The sequence below is a fragment of the Carcharodon carcharias genome, chromosome 20 (genome assembly GCF_017639515.1).
Source record: "Carcharodon carcharias isolate sCarCar2 chromosome 20, sCarCar2.pri, whole genome shotgun sequence".
NCBI classification, from domain to species: domain Eukaryota; kingdom Metazoa; phylum Chordata; class Chondrichthyes; order Lamniformes; family Lamnidae; genus Carcharodon; species Carcharodon carcharias.
In genome coordinates this window covers 9,602,502-9,618,135 of record NC_054486.1, presented here as the reverse complement: position 1 = coordinate 9,618,135, position 15,634 = coordinate 9,602,502, and the positions used below count along the sequence as shown (strand labels likewise).

Below are 15,634 nucleotides of genomic sequence, written 5' to 3'. Positions count from 1 at the left end.
GATTTATATATATAATCACCAAGACAGACCGAACAGGATACAGGCCCACCCTATGAAAAAGAAAAGGCTCAGGGATGTCCTGAGTATTTTTTTTAACATTTCGAAGGGGTTTTGATTGGGCAGGTGTAGAGATATTTCCACTTGTTGACAAGTCCAAAATTAGGGACCGTAAATAAGGTAGGCCCAATAAATCCACAGGAATTCAAGGGGAAATTTTACTCAGTGGTGAGAATGTGGAACTCACTACCACATGGATACGGCAGCTGCATGAGCACAGAACATGGAGGAAAAAGGAATTGAAGGATCTATTGATAGGTGAGATGAAGTACAATTGGTTGAGACTCATGTCAGGCATAAAACACTAGCATAGACCTGTTGAGGAAACAGCCTTGTAAATGTCTGTGTAATTCTATGTACTCTTTCTAGCTAAAAGAGTTAAAGAATATGGTATTCATTTCTGTATTATTGCAAACAGTATTTTATTGCAAGATTCTCCAAATTCCAGTGGGAGATATTGGTCCTGTCGCAGTTGGTACTGAAACTAAAAGGGGCTGTATTTTTGATATCACCAAAGGTGATGTAAATAACTCTTGGGCCATTCCCATCCTTTAATCTCTGGTACTAAAAAGAGTTTTTTTCCTTGTGCTATGGAGAGAATCTCAATCAGCATAAGTTTGTTGCAAATTGATTGCCCCTCAGCTATCATTTTTCTCTTTTAATTAATGAAATATCACAATTATTCATCTACAAAATGTTGTGACCTTGGTTAACTATATTCAGTGCAACATTACACTATTGTCCACATTCTGGTTGCTAATTTGAATACAATACACTGATGACATTATTCTGCTCACTAACACTGTGGAGGAGCTACAGGAGTTGGTCACTTTGATCAAGTAAACCGGAAATAGTCTCCTAATTAATGTCAGCAAGAGAAAGGTGATAGGGATGGGTGGAAAGACCTGCAAGATTCTGATTAACAGAGTTCAGCTTGAACAGTTTGATACCTTCCACTATCTTGGGTCACTCATCCAGAAGATGCAGAGTCTACCAAAGAAATCTGGGCTAGACTTAACAAAGGGTCAGGGCTTTGTGAACTCACCTAAAAGAGTATGGAATAGCAACAGCATCTCGATTACAGCAAAATCTTGTCTTCTGAAATCCCTTGTGCGGCTGGTGACAAGGTATGGATGAGAAAGCTGGACCATCAGGAAGAATGATGAAGCTCGAATAAGGGCATTTGAAATGACAGGACTCAAGACAGGTATTACTAGTCTCATATGGATGGCCAGGCAGACAAACGAGTGGGTGCTCAAGAAAGCTGAAGTTTAGAGGAACTTGTTTGAGACAGTGATATCAAGGAAGCTCACAGATTTTGGAAATGTGATGCAAACAGGGTGTGGGGTGGGGGGGGTGGAGAGGTTGCAGAGAAGTGTTTGGCAAAAGAGGTAACGGAAGGCAAAACATCCAGAAAACATGCAGAAGACAGACCCAAGATGGCATGGATAGCTCACATCAGAATGTGGGCTGGCCTCTCTATGGGACTGGCAGTGAGGGCGGCGGAGAGTAGAAATCAGTGGAGAAAGATTGTTCATAGTGTGGCCAAACCGCAGAATGAGTACAGATGAAAGACAGGGCAAGACACTTGGAATAAGATGCAGTCATTATTTTAGTTCTACCTGGTATTAAATTGCAAGGCTGTTATTGAACATCCTTCTTTAGAATATGTCAAAGTTTATGCATGGTGGCAACTACTCATTGATTTAGCTAGCATTCTGGCATCAGAGAATATTGCAACTAACAGAATGTAAAGAAATTAAAACTTATTGTTTTATTATGATAGTTATTTGATATGTCAAATTACAAGTGTATGATGTAACAAATCAGTTACAAACTTATATATGCATATTTACATTATATATATTCAAGAAATTAAGAAGCTACGCCCTCATACAGTTAAGAAATTACATCTATGGCAGGAGATATTAAAGTAAATTGTACATCACATACTTGGTATCTTTTCAACACAAAGATAAAAATGCCGAAGAACAAAAAGTAACAAACACGATAGCAGTTAGATTTAAATGGAGTTTTTAAAATGAACAAGCGAGGCACTTTTTGGATAGTGGCTAGGCATCAAACAAGTGGCACAGAGCAAACAATGGGCAGTATTTAGAAAAACAAATAAAAAAACCTCTAGATATTAAGCATTCTGTAGCTTAATGTTTTCTATTATTAGATAATGTCTCAAATTCAAAAAAGCAAAACCATTTAAAAAGTAATTGGAAGTAGAACAAAATAATATGATAGTTCTTGGTGCATAAATGCACCATCAGTATTCAGTATGGTCAATTCCTTTAAAATTAGAGTTATTAGCATGCCTTTTAGGCTGTTTAAATCCATAAAGCAGACATTGCATATAAATTACAGTACATGGCTAGGAGATGTACCATATTAGTTAGTAGTGCTTCATTATTCTAAGGTTGGAGTGTACCTATTACAACAAACAAAAACTTTGCTACAGCCAGCAAGTTCTCCTCTTGAGGGTAGTCACGTTTTCTTACATTCCACATACAAGCAGCATCAGACCCTCCCCCAGCCAAAAAAAAAGCAGCTTAAGTTTATGTTAAGAATGGCTTAATGTTTAACAGTCTGCTGACAAGTAAAAATTTATTTTTCAAATGGAGTTGGAAAATGTTTCAATCATAATAGCAACTTTTTTTAAAAAAACATTAAGGGTCTTCATAACAATAATTACAAACTCTGATCTTATCTGCACATGAGGAAGGGTGCAAAAGGGAGATGGAAGGGGAAATGCTGATTGAACTTAAAATCCAAACACAATCAGAAAACAATGTAATTGGCTTACATGAAAACATCTACAGGATTTTCACAGTAGCTCATTTTCACAAAGAAAGTATACTGCTAAAAATGCTCACTTGATCACGAGCAGAGGGAACATCACTCTAAAAGAGAAAGGGTCGTAAACTGAGGGATTAAGGCTTATTTTGGTGATTAATATCTGTAAACTTCTAGCTCGGAATATAGGGCTTGCAAAAAAAAAAAAAATCTGGCTTCAATTCACTATTCAATTTGTAATCAATATTATGACTATCAGCTTAACATATAGGAATGGGAAAAGGATTCACTCAGATCTAGGTACTTCATACTATCCATTTACTGTGAAAGGGCAGATGAGTGAGTTGATTTACACCACATGTTCTTGACCAGACCCCCAGAAGGCAGGAAGAACACAAAACCTTTAATTACTCAAGATCTTCAGGAATTCCTGCAAGAATGAGACTGAGCCCAGATGTTCACATGAAAAGCCGCACTGGATGAAATGTGGAAGCCTGTTGAATTCTTTGAAATCTCATGAATTGAGAGTTCCCAATCAGAATATGATGTACTGGATCATACCAGCATCTGACAGTAACCTTATCCTCCAGACAGCACACAACGGAACCATCAGAGTTAGAGGTTCTGATGCTAGGGCTAAAAAGATTCTTCAACATTAGTTATGCCTGTCTAATGTGGACATCAATAACTGCAGATGGCAGGGCAGCATCATCAGACATTTTCCCTCGGATAGCTTGCAGTTGTTACATTTTTGTTCCGGTAAATCAAGAGCTTTTTAATTGAACTGTGGAAAACAGTTTTCCAAAACTTGGACAATGAAAACTTGCAGGTAGAAATTAGAATATACAGGGAATCACAGACAATGTGCGAGCACTCAGAGCGCAATTTCATATTTATTTAGGGTTCCCCAATGTGCAGAATGCTGATGAAATTAAAGTTCATAAGCATGCAGATAGAATCCTATAATGAAAAATCACACACAATCGTTAAATACTCAAAAGGCAAATGAAAGTATTGCCCCCATCACCAAACAATTTTTCTAGTGAAGCCATTCTGCTATTAAGTACAAAACTAGAAACAAGCTCTTTTTTAAAATTAAGTCTCATATCTTTAGCCTCTACTTTTCAATGTGAAATAATATTCAAAGTTGGCTTATGTACAGAATGCTGTCAGTTCATTTCACCTACTCACAGCTGATAAATATCAACGCATTCTAATGTGCAGTATCTTACAAATGGGGTTAATTATTTACATACCTAAAAATTAGAACCCGGGCAAGTAGCTTTACCAAAGTCCTAAATTTTAAATGCTGTTTCTGGTGAATAAATATTTGATAAAATTTAAAAGCATTAAACCTTAGGGTGACGATGTTCCTAATACAACCACAATAGCTTGATTTTCCCCTCCATAGACACAGGGTATAAAGGTGTGCATAGGAAATGTATAAAAATCAAATGTGTCCTTGCACACTAATGAGTTAATTTAAATATTTAGGTTCATTCCACATATTGCTGGACTAGTTACAACCATAGAGCTCTGCACAAAAGTGACAAATGACCTCATCTAATTATATATTTTTTAAAAGGTTACGAGATAGATATAGTCTAAGAATTTAATCCATTCAGGCTCAGAATTTGGCGTCATTGTGAATATTTCAGGTATGAGTGCTGCAAATCTGAAATACACATTGGTAACCTCCCCAGCCTAAACGGAAATTTAAAATCAAATATTCATCTCGTCCATGCACACCTATGTACTATAGATACGCATTTAAGTATGAATCATGTCTATTTACATATTCACTTCAGGCTGAGCAATGTGGGTGTTCCTACATGCACAAGTATACAGGGAAATGTAGCACCTAGTGGTTGTTTTAACTAGCTAAAAGCATTCACTTAATAATCCTAGAATAACAAATTAAACTAGCGTAGCTTAGTATCTTGCATAAAATATTCTAGTGTGTGTTTAATTTACAAAGTAAACCTGGGTTTTTCCAAAATTGCAGCTACACTGCTTCCATTAGGTTACCGAGACAAAGATAGGCCTGAAATACATGAATTGACTATGCTCCAAACTTTAGATTTTTAATACCATGATACTCAGTTATGTCAATGCAAGAAGCCATTTGATATTCTTGGACCACTAACAGAAAACTTGCTGGTTGAGCAAAAATATTAGAAGTGTTTTTAAAAAGATATCTTAAAAAAATCAAAATATGCCACTAACTTGCAATTTGGTTCTCACAAAGCACACATATACAGAAAAGAAAACAGCATGTGCTTAATCACCACAATGAAAATTAGTCAGCAATTTTTAGCCTTCAAAGAGAAAGATGAAAAAAATTGTTCAAACTGAAGTAAAATCTTATGTGAATAGTAAGCATGCATATCACAAGAAATCAAAAATAAAAGATCTATCTATGGGTTCATTACATGTCAAAATCTTTTGTTTCCTGGCATAGAAGAACTGAAAGGATAAATGGTTTTATTGAGAAAGTACAAGCCATCTCAAATTTAGTTATATAGAGTTTGACACTTCACATGTATTAAATATTTCTAATTATTCACAGACTGTAAATTCATCTGCACTGCCAGTTAAGTGATTCTGTAAATGCACATAGTAAGTAAATACTTATTAGAACCAAAGCCTAAAACAAGTTGAAATCTTTCTGAACAAAAACCAAACAGTTACCTAGTGCTTTTAGTCTAACATTTCAGTCTCATCTGTGGCTTCAATGTGAGAAACCAGACCCATTAGTCAACTCAATGTACAAAACTGCAAAATGAATGCCTTCAGCATAATCACATACAGTATTCACTGAACAACCAAAAAGCAAAGAATTCTCTGCTTCACAAAACCATCTCAAGTTAGGCTGTGCATTGCAAACGATTAGACACGGCGACCTTGTGAAGTGCCACGATCATTTAAAACACGTCACTTCTCCTCGAACCTTGAAGACTTGCACAGCTCTGCAATTGGTGCTGGCTTTTAATACCAGTTGGCCAAAACCCTTGAGACCCAGGGTTGATGCTGCCTGGAGAGGAACTATTAAGCACAGCTTGGCTCCTGACTGGTCACATCATCCAGCTGCTTTGTGCTTCCCTCCACAACATCCACACATCTCACCACAGTGGTGACATGCTCTCAGAGGAAGATAGCAGCACATACATGGTGCAATGACAGACAAGGCTATAAGTGCCAGCCATCGCAAACAGAACTTGTCATCACTAGTGTCACACGAGCATGGATCAGAGAAATCTCCCTCAGAGTCCGACATGCAGTGGTAGAGCATACTCTCAGCACACAGCATGCAGCTCACTTGATAAATGCATCTCTTGATGGGGTCTGGAGCATCCTGACACTGTCCTCTCTGGTTTTCCTCATGATTAAATATGTCTCGACAATATATACAACGAGAGCGTTCTCCATCCTCTTTCCTTCGCCTGGATTTTTTTGATTTCAGTGAAGGGGATGGCTGTGCTTTGAATACAATAGAACCTTTTGAATCTTTAATGTGTTCAGTTTCAATCCCTTCCACAGAAGGATATACATAATCGTGTTTTTTAGATTCAGGTTTGAAACACACATACGAGTCTATTTCAGTTTCCAATTCATTTTTTCGTACAATGGGATGTCTGTAGTCTTCATAGCCCCTAATCAATATATCCTTCCGCGGGTTTATCCTCACCACTTCATCTTCGTCCTGAAAACTGACATGCCTCGTTGATTTCAGCTTGATCTGCAAGAGATTTAAAATTTTCTTCTTAGAGGAAATTAAAACCATGTAGATGAATGATACAACTTTTAAAGTAGAGGAAAACATTTCTTAATAGAAACCATTCTTAGAATATCTTATCCAGCAAATCCCATGGAACTAATTTTACAGCTGCTTTGTGCAAGCATAGTAATATCTCAGTTACTAGTTGAGGCACTTTATTTGCAGAAGGGTAAAGGAATCTGATTACAGATACAACCACCACCCCCCCACCCCATCAGCCTCCATAATGTATGCAAAACCACTAAGATTTTAAGCTTCAAGATTCTGAAATTCAAATAAAGTTTGAGAAAATGTACTGTTCGTACTCTAATACACTATAGAATCATAGAATGGTTGCAGCACGGGAGGCAGTCTTTTGGGCTTGTGCTGGCCCTCTACATGAGCGACTCAGCTAGCTCCACTTCCCCACCTTTTCTCCACCACCCCGCAAAATCTTTTCTCTTCAGGTAACCATCCAATTCCCTTCGGAAAGCCTGTCTCCACCGTACCCTCAGGATGTGTACTCCTGATCCTAACCACTCGCTGTGTAGGGGGTGGGTGGGGGGGGGGAATAAAAAGAAAATTTTGCTTCATGTTGCTGATGCCAGTCCTCTGAAGTCTGCCCCCCCCCACCACCCCGGTTCTTGACCCACCTGCCAATGGGAACAGTTCCTCTCTACCTCCTGCTTGCAGAGCCCTCGGGATTTTGAACACCTCTATCAAATCACCTTTCGAGCTTCTCTTCCCCAAGGAGAACATAATCGCTGAAATCCCTCATCCCTGGGCTATTTGGAACCCTTACAAACAGCACTTTATAAAGATGCTCCTCGGAGCGCAAGCTCACCAACAATTTTATCAGCGGCGTATTTTTCAAAAGTACAGCTTTTGTGACCACATTATTTGTTCTTCAGGAAATAATTGCTTTATTCTGACATAATAGCCAGACTATGCTTAAAATATTCAGAAGTTAATTATGTAAAACTGAATATCAAAAAAAACCCCACACATTCGTCCATTTTCCGCTCCATAAAACAGTTTCGTGTATTGCAATGTACCTTTCTTCAAGAGTGAAAAGTTACCTGATTCTGCTGAACAGGGAAGTACAATCTTTGAGAACTGAATTCTTCAAATGGGGGAGTTCTAACATAGCAGCTTCTGCAAGGATCATTGGTCACTGCAGTGTCGTGCCGTGAGATTCGCTCTTTCCTAATCAAAGAATTGAGATCATTTTCTTGCGCAGGCTGCAAAAAGAAAATAACAAAAAAAAATCCTTCATTGTCCTTCAAAATAATCAGAATCTTGCAACCCTAATAGTACATTTTTCAGACTGACCAGCAGAGGTCAGCCTATCACAGGAACTGGGAAAAGTGCACTGAAACACCGTGGGTCAGATTTCCTGGGGCGGAGGGGAAATTGTGGACAGCAGGCTGTCGGAATTTGCCATCATTACCCGTCTGAAACTTTGTTGTGTGGGGCATGCGCAGAAATCCTGAAGTCGTACCTGTCACTCAGGGCTGTGATTGCGCAGCGCCCCGGAGCCAGCAATGGTGAAATCAGTAAGAATTCTCAACGTTCCCGCTCCCATGTCCCTGTTAGAAGCCCCATATAAAGTTACACTTTGCTCTGTCGGGTTTAACTGGGTTTTTAATGGTGATGGCATTAATAAAACTTGATTAATAACAGAACTGGCCCTGAAAAAGTGCTTTTTTACAATCGTGGAGTTCTGTTAAACAACTTGACATCATGAAACAAAAAAAAAATGCTGGAAAAACTCAGCAGGTCTTTCAGCATCTGTGGAGAGAAAGACAGAGTTAACGTTTCGAGTCCGCCTGACCCTGCTTCAGACCCTGAGTTTTTCCAGCACTTTTTTTGTTTTTGTTTCAGATTTCCAGCATCTGCAGTATTTTGCCTTGACATCATAAAACTTAGGTTTCAGCACCAAGCCACAATATAACCATTCTTCATGCTCTACGGTTACCAACCTAAATGGATGCTTGAAAACTTTTAATAAATTTGAAGTTGAATGGAGGATGTGACGCAGGAATCAGTGATCGCCACTGCTCCAAGTGTGCCTTTTTGAACTATTTTAAAAGCCCATCAAAAATCGAGTGCACTAGAGATTCAAACTAGCTCCCAAAAGACAATGATTTACGCACTGCATTGCTTGCAGTTTATTTTCCCTCTGACTTCATCGATTTACATTTCTTACAGCTGACAAGGGGCAACTTTTATACTGAGATTCTGTGGGATAGGAAATCCTCTGCCTCATCCTCCAAGTGGCCACTTTAGTTGTGGTCGGTATAGAATCTATTGGCAATGCACTGCAGACAACGTGGGCCATGACAGCTGTTCCCACAGGATGAATCTAGTCCCTAATGATTACATGAATGCACCTCCAGCTGGTTTGCTGGATATCCAACTGGGGGTAGGAACCCTCGTCACATACACACCTCTAGCACCTTTGTCTTCTGCCCCAAACTTTGGAAGCTAAGAGGCAAATTTTCACATTATGGCCAAGTCACATTGTGTGCTATAAACACACGGTCAGTTGTTTTATTCGCCGATCCCAAGTATCCTTCCGGGGGTCAGCAAGTTAAAATTTTGCAGGCAAGTTCCCAGCATGAATGAGTCCCTCATTTGGATCATCAGAGGCAGAAGAAATCACCAGCAGCAGGTTAATAGGGTTTTTTTTGAGAGGGAATGAGACGTGCTTATTTAGTCATGTCCACATGTAGTACCTGTTCTACTGGATGGGCAGCCAAGAATGTTATCAGGGGGTGCTGGAAATCTTACAGCACATGTGCCAGAGGGGATAGGTGCGGAACAGTAACATTCTTTCAAGCTGCTAAGTTTCACTGCATAATATTTGTAGGTTTATGGTGTCAATCTTCGGTCTGAACGTAGAAGTTTTAATCAGCTCAATCTGCGTTTACATCTTATTTATCTGCAAAGGATAATCACAGCCGGCATTTCTTAACCACAGTGGAATTAACAGGATTTGTTCGAGTTGCTCGCATGGCAAGTTCCTGGTTTTTGGCTGGGAAATTATAAATGCCGAGCACAGCTTGCTTACTTCCTCTTTAGGAAGGAGAATGCAAAATGAATCACAGAAAAAAGTTACTGGATACACAAGGCTCTTAGAAAGGTCCACTCCAGCCTCATACACATTATCACTGCACCCATTGTAAATGGAAAATAAAAACAAATCAATACGAATGGAATCTCTCCTTGGCACAGTGCACAAGCGACAGTGGGAAAAGGAACGAGTCACAATATTCATTAACAATACCTGTCATGACACTGATTTTACACTATTGCTGCCTGGAATCTATACAATAAAACTCCAACAGCAACGAAAGGTAGGAGCAGGAGGGCATTGGACGATGACTTTATAGTAAACGGGGCTTCCAGGAAAGACAGTTGAAGGCAACTCGAGATTTATTTGAAAGCTAGGTGTTGCTGAAGAGATATGTTTGCTGAAGGTTTTCGTCTTGCACTCATCAGGACAAACACAAGAATGCCAAATTTCAAACAAACAATACAGTTTATACTAGAGGAGAAAAGGGCACTGATTGGTTGGCAAATTGACTCTGGTTGGCCGAGGTGTTGCCAAGGCGAAAGCAACAGGCAACTATAGGCTCCCCAAGCCCCCGTGTAACGCAAAAAAGGCACAATGCTTAAACACATTCCTATTTGCAGAAAACAGGACCATTGGTGTGAATGGATGTCACTTCGAGCAAGCGTAAATGTTTGGGGGGGCCTTTGCCATTGCTCTGACCATGGCCAATCAGACAATCAAACAAACACCCCCCCGCCCCCCCTTTTCTCCTTGTGCTAGTTTGAAGTTTGACATTCTTACATTTGTCTTGATGAGACCAGGGCGAGAAGCTTCAGCAACACGTCTCGCCACTCAACAATGAAAGCTAGATGTTAGAAAGAAAACCACTGGTGTTAGGAAGAGCTGGTGTTATGGAAAGAGAGGCAAACTGACTGAGTGGTCTTCATCTGAGCCTAGAATGCGACAGCAAAGGGAAAAGGCCATGTGGTTGATCTGATGATTTTCACTCTCAGCCATCCCGTCTAATTCCATCCTCCTGCTTGCTCCCCATACTCCAACTCCTTTCCCTCTTAAACCCTGTTAAAACAACTTATGGACTTCCTGGGACGCCACAAACCATTGTTGAAACAATCCAACCATTCTGAACAATTCCTTTTCAAACCGTCTCTTCAATTCATTAGTCTGTTAAATTTGTGACCTCTTACTGCCTTTCTGGAAACAAAGGATCACCAGTTATTAATCCCATCATAATCTTGAACATTTACCAGGTGTCGCTAAAACTTACTTGGCTCTGTATCGCCTTGGGACATTTTTCTTTGTTAATGGTGCTTATATAAATGCAAGTTGTAGGAACTGTTTACTGAAAGCAGGTGGTCAAAATGCACTTTTGTAACTCACCATATTTGCCTTGTCTTGTGGAAGGTCAAACTCTACTGTAGCTAAGATATTAGGGACATTTCATGCCATATGCCTATTCAGTGTAAAATGCAGGCTGAAATCAGCGTTTGTTCACCAAGGCATAATATCCTTTATTCGTCCATGGGGACATGGGCATCACTGGCAAGGCCAGCATTTATTGCCCGTCCTTAACTGCCCTTGAACTGAGTGGCCATTTCACAGGGCAGTGAAGAGTCAACCACACTGCTGGGAGTCTGGAGTCACATGCAGGCCAGACCGGGTAAGGATGGCAGATTTCCTTCCCCGAAAGAAATTTAGTGAAGCAGACGGGTTTTTAACAACATAGTTCTGATGAAGAGTCATATTGGACCTGAAACATTGACTCTCAGTTTTCAAGTCCGTACGTGGCTCTTCTTCAGAGCTTCTTGATGCTGCCAGGGTTTTTTTACTTAGCAAGTGAAGTTACTTTATAACTGCCTCAAGGTACAGAGGGATCTAGTTTATAATGAAGACAGAACTGATGATTAGGACAAAACTGGAACTTCTCAACATTTGGAGATAGAAGCATAGTGGCAAATAAAAGTGATAAAGAAGACAGTAAATGAGGAATAAAACCCACGCGTTATGCCTGCCACTGTTGACTGGACAGCAACTTCTAAAACAAGCATGTTTTTCCCATAATGCTTGACATTTCTCATCTGTGTAGATAGATCTACAGATGTACAACACAACCATTTTAAAAAAGGTAGGCTCTGAAGAAATGCACCTTGAGGTCCCGTGCCAGTTATCCTTTCATTACTTTAATCACAGAATTCCCCATTGCTGTTTCTAAACCCACCAGACCAAACAGCCGACTTGTTTTTTTAAACAATTCTTTCATGCAATGTGGGCACTGCTGGCAAGGCCAGTATGTGTTGCCTGTTCCGAGAAGGTGGTGATGAGCTGCCTTCTTGAACCGCTGCAGTCCATGTGGTTAGGTACACACACAGTGCTGTTAGGGAGGGAGTTCCAGGATTTGGACCCAGCGACAGTAAAGGAACGGCCGATATATTTTAAAGTCAGGATGGTGAGTGGCTTGGAGGGGAACTTGCAGGCGGTGGTGTTCCCATGTGTCTTTCTAGGTGGTAGAGATCACAGATCTGGAAGGTGCTGCTAAAGGAGCCTTGGTGAGCTGCTGCATCTTCTAGGTGGTACACGCTGATGCCATTGTGCACTGGTGGTGAAGGGAATGAACATTTTAAGATGGTGGATGGGCTGCCAATCAAATAGGCTGCTTTGTCCGTAATGGTGTCAAGCTTCTTGAGTATTGTTGGAGCTGCACTCATCCAGGCAAGTGGAGAGTGTTCCATCACACTCCTGACTTGTGCCTTGTAGATGGTGGACAGGCTTTGGGGAGTCAGGAGATGAGTTACTTGCCACAGAATTCTCAGCTTCTGACCTGCCCTTGTAGACACAGTATTTATATGGCTGATCCAGTTAAGTTTCTGGTCAGTAGTAATGCCCAGGATGCTGATGGTGGGGGATTTAGCGATGATAATGTCATTGAACATCATGCTGAGATGGTTAGATTCTTTTGTGTTGGAGATGGTCATTGCCTGGCACCTGTGAGGCAGGTAAGTTACTTGTCATTTATCAGCCCAATCCTGAATGTTGTCCATGTCTTGCTGCTTACGGGCAGGGACTGCTTCAGTATCTGACGGGTTGCGAGAGGTTCCGAACATTGTACAATTGTGGGCAGAATTTTCCCGTTGGTGAGCCGGGGTGGGCCCCACACACATGCGTGTAAAATGACGCGTGGTGATGTCAGGCGAGTGTCCTGATGTCACCGCGTGCCATCGCGATATTTCGTTGGGTGAGCGCGCCATGCTCTCCAATGCGCACCCACCATTAATTAACCGGCCACTTAAGGCCTTGACACTCCACTATCCTGCTGCCAGGGTTTATAGGCAGAGAAGCAGTTACCTCAATATGTCTGAGGTGCAGTACCGAAGGAGGCTCCATCTCTCAGGGGAGATAGTCAACTACATCTGTCAGATGATTGGCCCTGAGATCTCCCCTAACTGTGTGGGTGGACACCCCATGCCAGTGGCTCTAAAGGTCACAGCTGCCCTCAACTTCTATGCCTCTGGCTCCTTCCAGGACTCGGTGGGTGATCTTTACAGAGTCTCCCAATCAGCTGTCCACACTTGTGTCAAGCAGGTCACAGACGAACTGAACTACCGCTGGGACGAGGCAAGCCAGACACAGAGAGCCAGAGGCTTCGCGGCCATTGCTGGCTTCCCCCGTGTCCAGGGTGCTATAGACTGTACACATGTGGCCATCAAGGCACCAGCAGGTGAGCCCGGTGCCTTCGTCAACAGGAAGGGCTTCCACTCCATGAACGTGCAGATAGTGTGTGACCACAGGATGCTGATTCTACAAGTTGACGCAGTGGCTGCGGCTGTTCACGATGAGTCCAGCAGTGAGTCCGAGGATGGGCACACACAGGGAAATGCTGAGGGGGTAGACACTGACCCGGGCATACTCCAGGGAGGCAGGGACACCTGGGAGGCTTTAATCCAATGAACCTTCAGCTAGCACATCACACATGGATCACCAGGACAAGCCTGGGCTGTATGCTCCTTATTCGAGACCTAAGTGCAAGTTCTGCCTTGTTAGGAACTAAGGTCCTTGTTAATAAAGCTTAATATCCCACAAAGCACACATTACATTGTTGGAAACCATCCACCTGCAGAAGAAAAGAGGCACCCTCAGCCATGGTGAGATGTCTGAATTTAATATTACGACCAAACAAATTTAAGGAAACAAAATGAGAAAGGTGTTAAAAATCACACCAACTCATAAAGACCTCATCTCGGGCCAACACAAAAGCACCAGTGAGAAACCCCTGGTGTACCTAAGGTGCCTCATGTTTACGTTTCCAGGTGCTACGTCTTGGTGCTGACCCCTCGCTGGGAGTGGCATCTGAGACAGCCTGCTGACTCTGCTGTCCTGTTGGCCTCGATGACCTTGGCGGACGTCCTCTGGCCCGTGGAACCTGTGCTGGCTCCACCTGGGAGGGAGCTGCCAGTTCCACAGCTGGCATCTCCCCAATTGTTGCAGCCTCACCGGATGCTGCAGTCACTGGCAGAGGGGCAGAGGAGCTGCCACCCTCATCCAGAGCGCCCTGAGAGGAGCTCGCAGAGATGACAGGCAGCTGCTGTACCGACGTGAGGTCGCTTCGGACCTCCCTGCTCACCGTGGATGGATGGGCACCGAGCTGGGAAACTTGGTGCCCAGACCATCTCCCACACTGGCACTGACCAGCTGAGGTCAATGTTAATGTGAGGGCTTGCTGGTCCGAGCGCATCCCCAGGAAGCCCTGATGGGGTCTCCTGGAGGAGCCTCTCCATGGAGAGTGGCCACTCTATCCACGGAAGATGCATGGTGCTCGGACATGTGGCTCATTGCTTCGGTGATAGTCTGTGTAGACTCCTCCACCACGGATCCCAAGCCAAGCATAGCCTCATGTATCTCCCCCAGATGCTCCCGCACACCCGGCCCCATTGCCTGCAGCTGCTGCATCACGGACGACTCCAGAGACACATCATCAGGCACCGACTGAGCATGTGCCTGGTCCTCTGCAGCCCTCCGACTGCTGGCACCATGGGCACTCTCTGTCTCTGCCAGCTCCTCCAGCGACTGTGAAGTGCCCTCACCTCTGTGACCCAGGACACTAGCCGATGTTCTAATTCCCACAGAGGTGCTAGTTTCTGCGCTGGTGCCTGCCTGGCAGAGATGGTGTGACGCTGGTGAGACCTCAGGTGTGAGAGGGGGCCTCTGCTGCTCCTCCTCCCGGCTCTGCTCTGCTGATGCTGAAAGGAAGAACAAGGACATTGGATCAGTTAACGTGGAGACAATGTCAATGTGTATCCCCGTCCCCTGGATCATTCTGCACTCATCCTTCCAAAAGCAATGGTCAAGCCATGTTGCAAAATTAAATCACTGAACCTTCAGCACTGCCATGGTTGTTGGGAGAACAATGCTGACCTCAGTGCTGGGCATAAATACCTGGCCATGGCACCCCAGCCTCACCGACACCAGTGGATCTGGGCACATGGTGCCTCTCCAAATCCAGGGCCTCCTGCTCAAAACTTTTGAGAATTGCTCATGTGCCAGGTCACCAGTCCACACCCACTCGGTAGCATTATGTGTATTCTTCTCCTGATAAGGAGAAAAGAGCATTGATTAGTGCTTCTTGTACCTGGACTCTCATCGTGAATGGCCCACCCCAACCAGAGTGGGACACTGCAGGGTTCCAGTGCCTCCTCACCCCCCTGCTGCTGAACACTCACATCAGGCACCACAGGGTCTAACCTTCCAACGCAAGGAGGCACAAGCACGTGGAGCACAGAGGACAGCAGATCGATCGGTGCCAATGCCACCTTGAAGCTCCCCTCCCAGCATGTCATCACCCTGACTTTGACATGTCCTGCAGTTCCAGCTCTGCGCCCAGGTGCAGCTCCTCCAGGTTGTCCCCAGAACAGTCACGTGGGTCTCAGTGTATCACATGCTGTGGGGGG

The 15,634-nt window shown here is 43.0% G+C and overlaps 1 protein-coding gene across 2 annotated transcripts in view; it reads right to left on the bottom strand.

Annotated features, from left to right (window-relative positions):
• Window positions 1–1,812: 1,812 nt before the first annotated feature.
• spred1 (sprouty related EVH1 domain containing 1) overlaps window positions 1,813–15,634 on the bottom strand; it is an 87,834-nt gene continuing 74,012 nt past the window's right edge. The window contains exons 5-6 of one of the 2 annotated variants that reach the window (XM_041214971.1): window positions 7,696–7,857; window positions 1,813–6,598 (exon numbers count right to left, since the gene is read on the bottom strand). In XM_041214971.1, the coding sequence (XP_041070905.1) occupies window positions 5,939–6,598; window positions 7,696–7,857 (822 nt within the window). In that variant the 3' untranslated portion in view covers window positions 1,813–5,938. The remainder of the gene's footprint in view (window positions 6,599–7,695; window positions 7,858–15,634) is intronic. The other variant, XM_041214973.1, reaches the window with a different exon arrangement.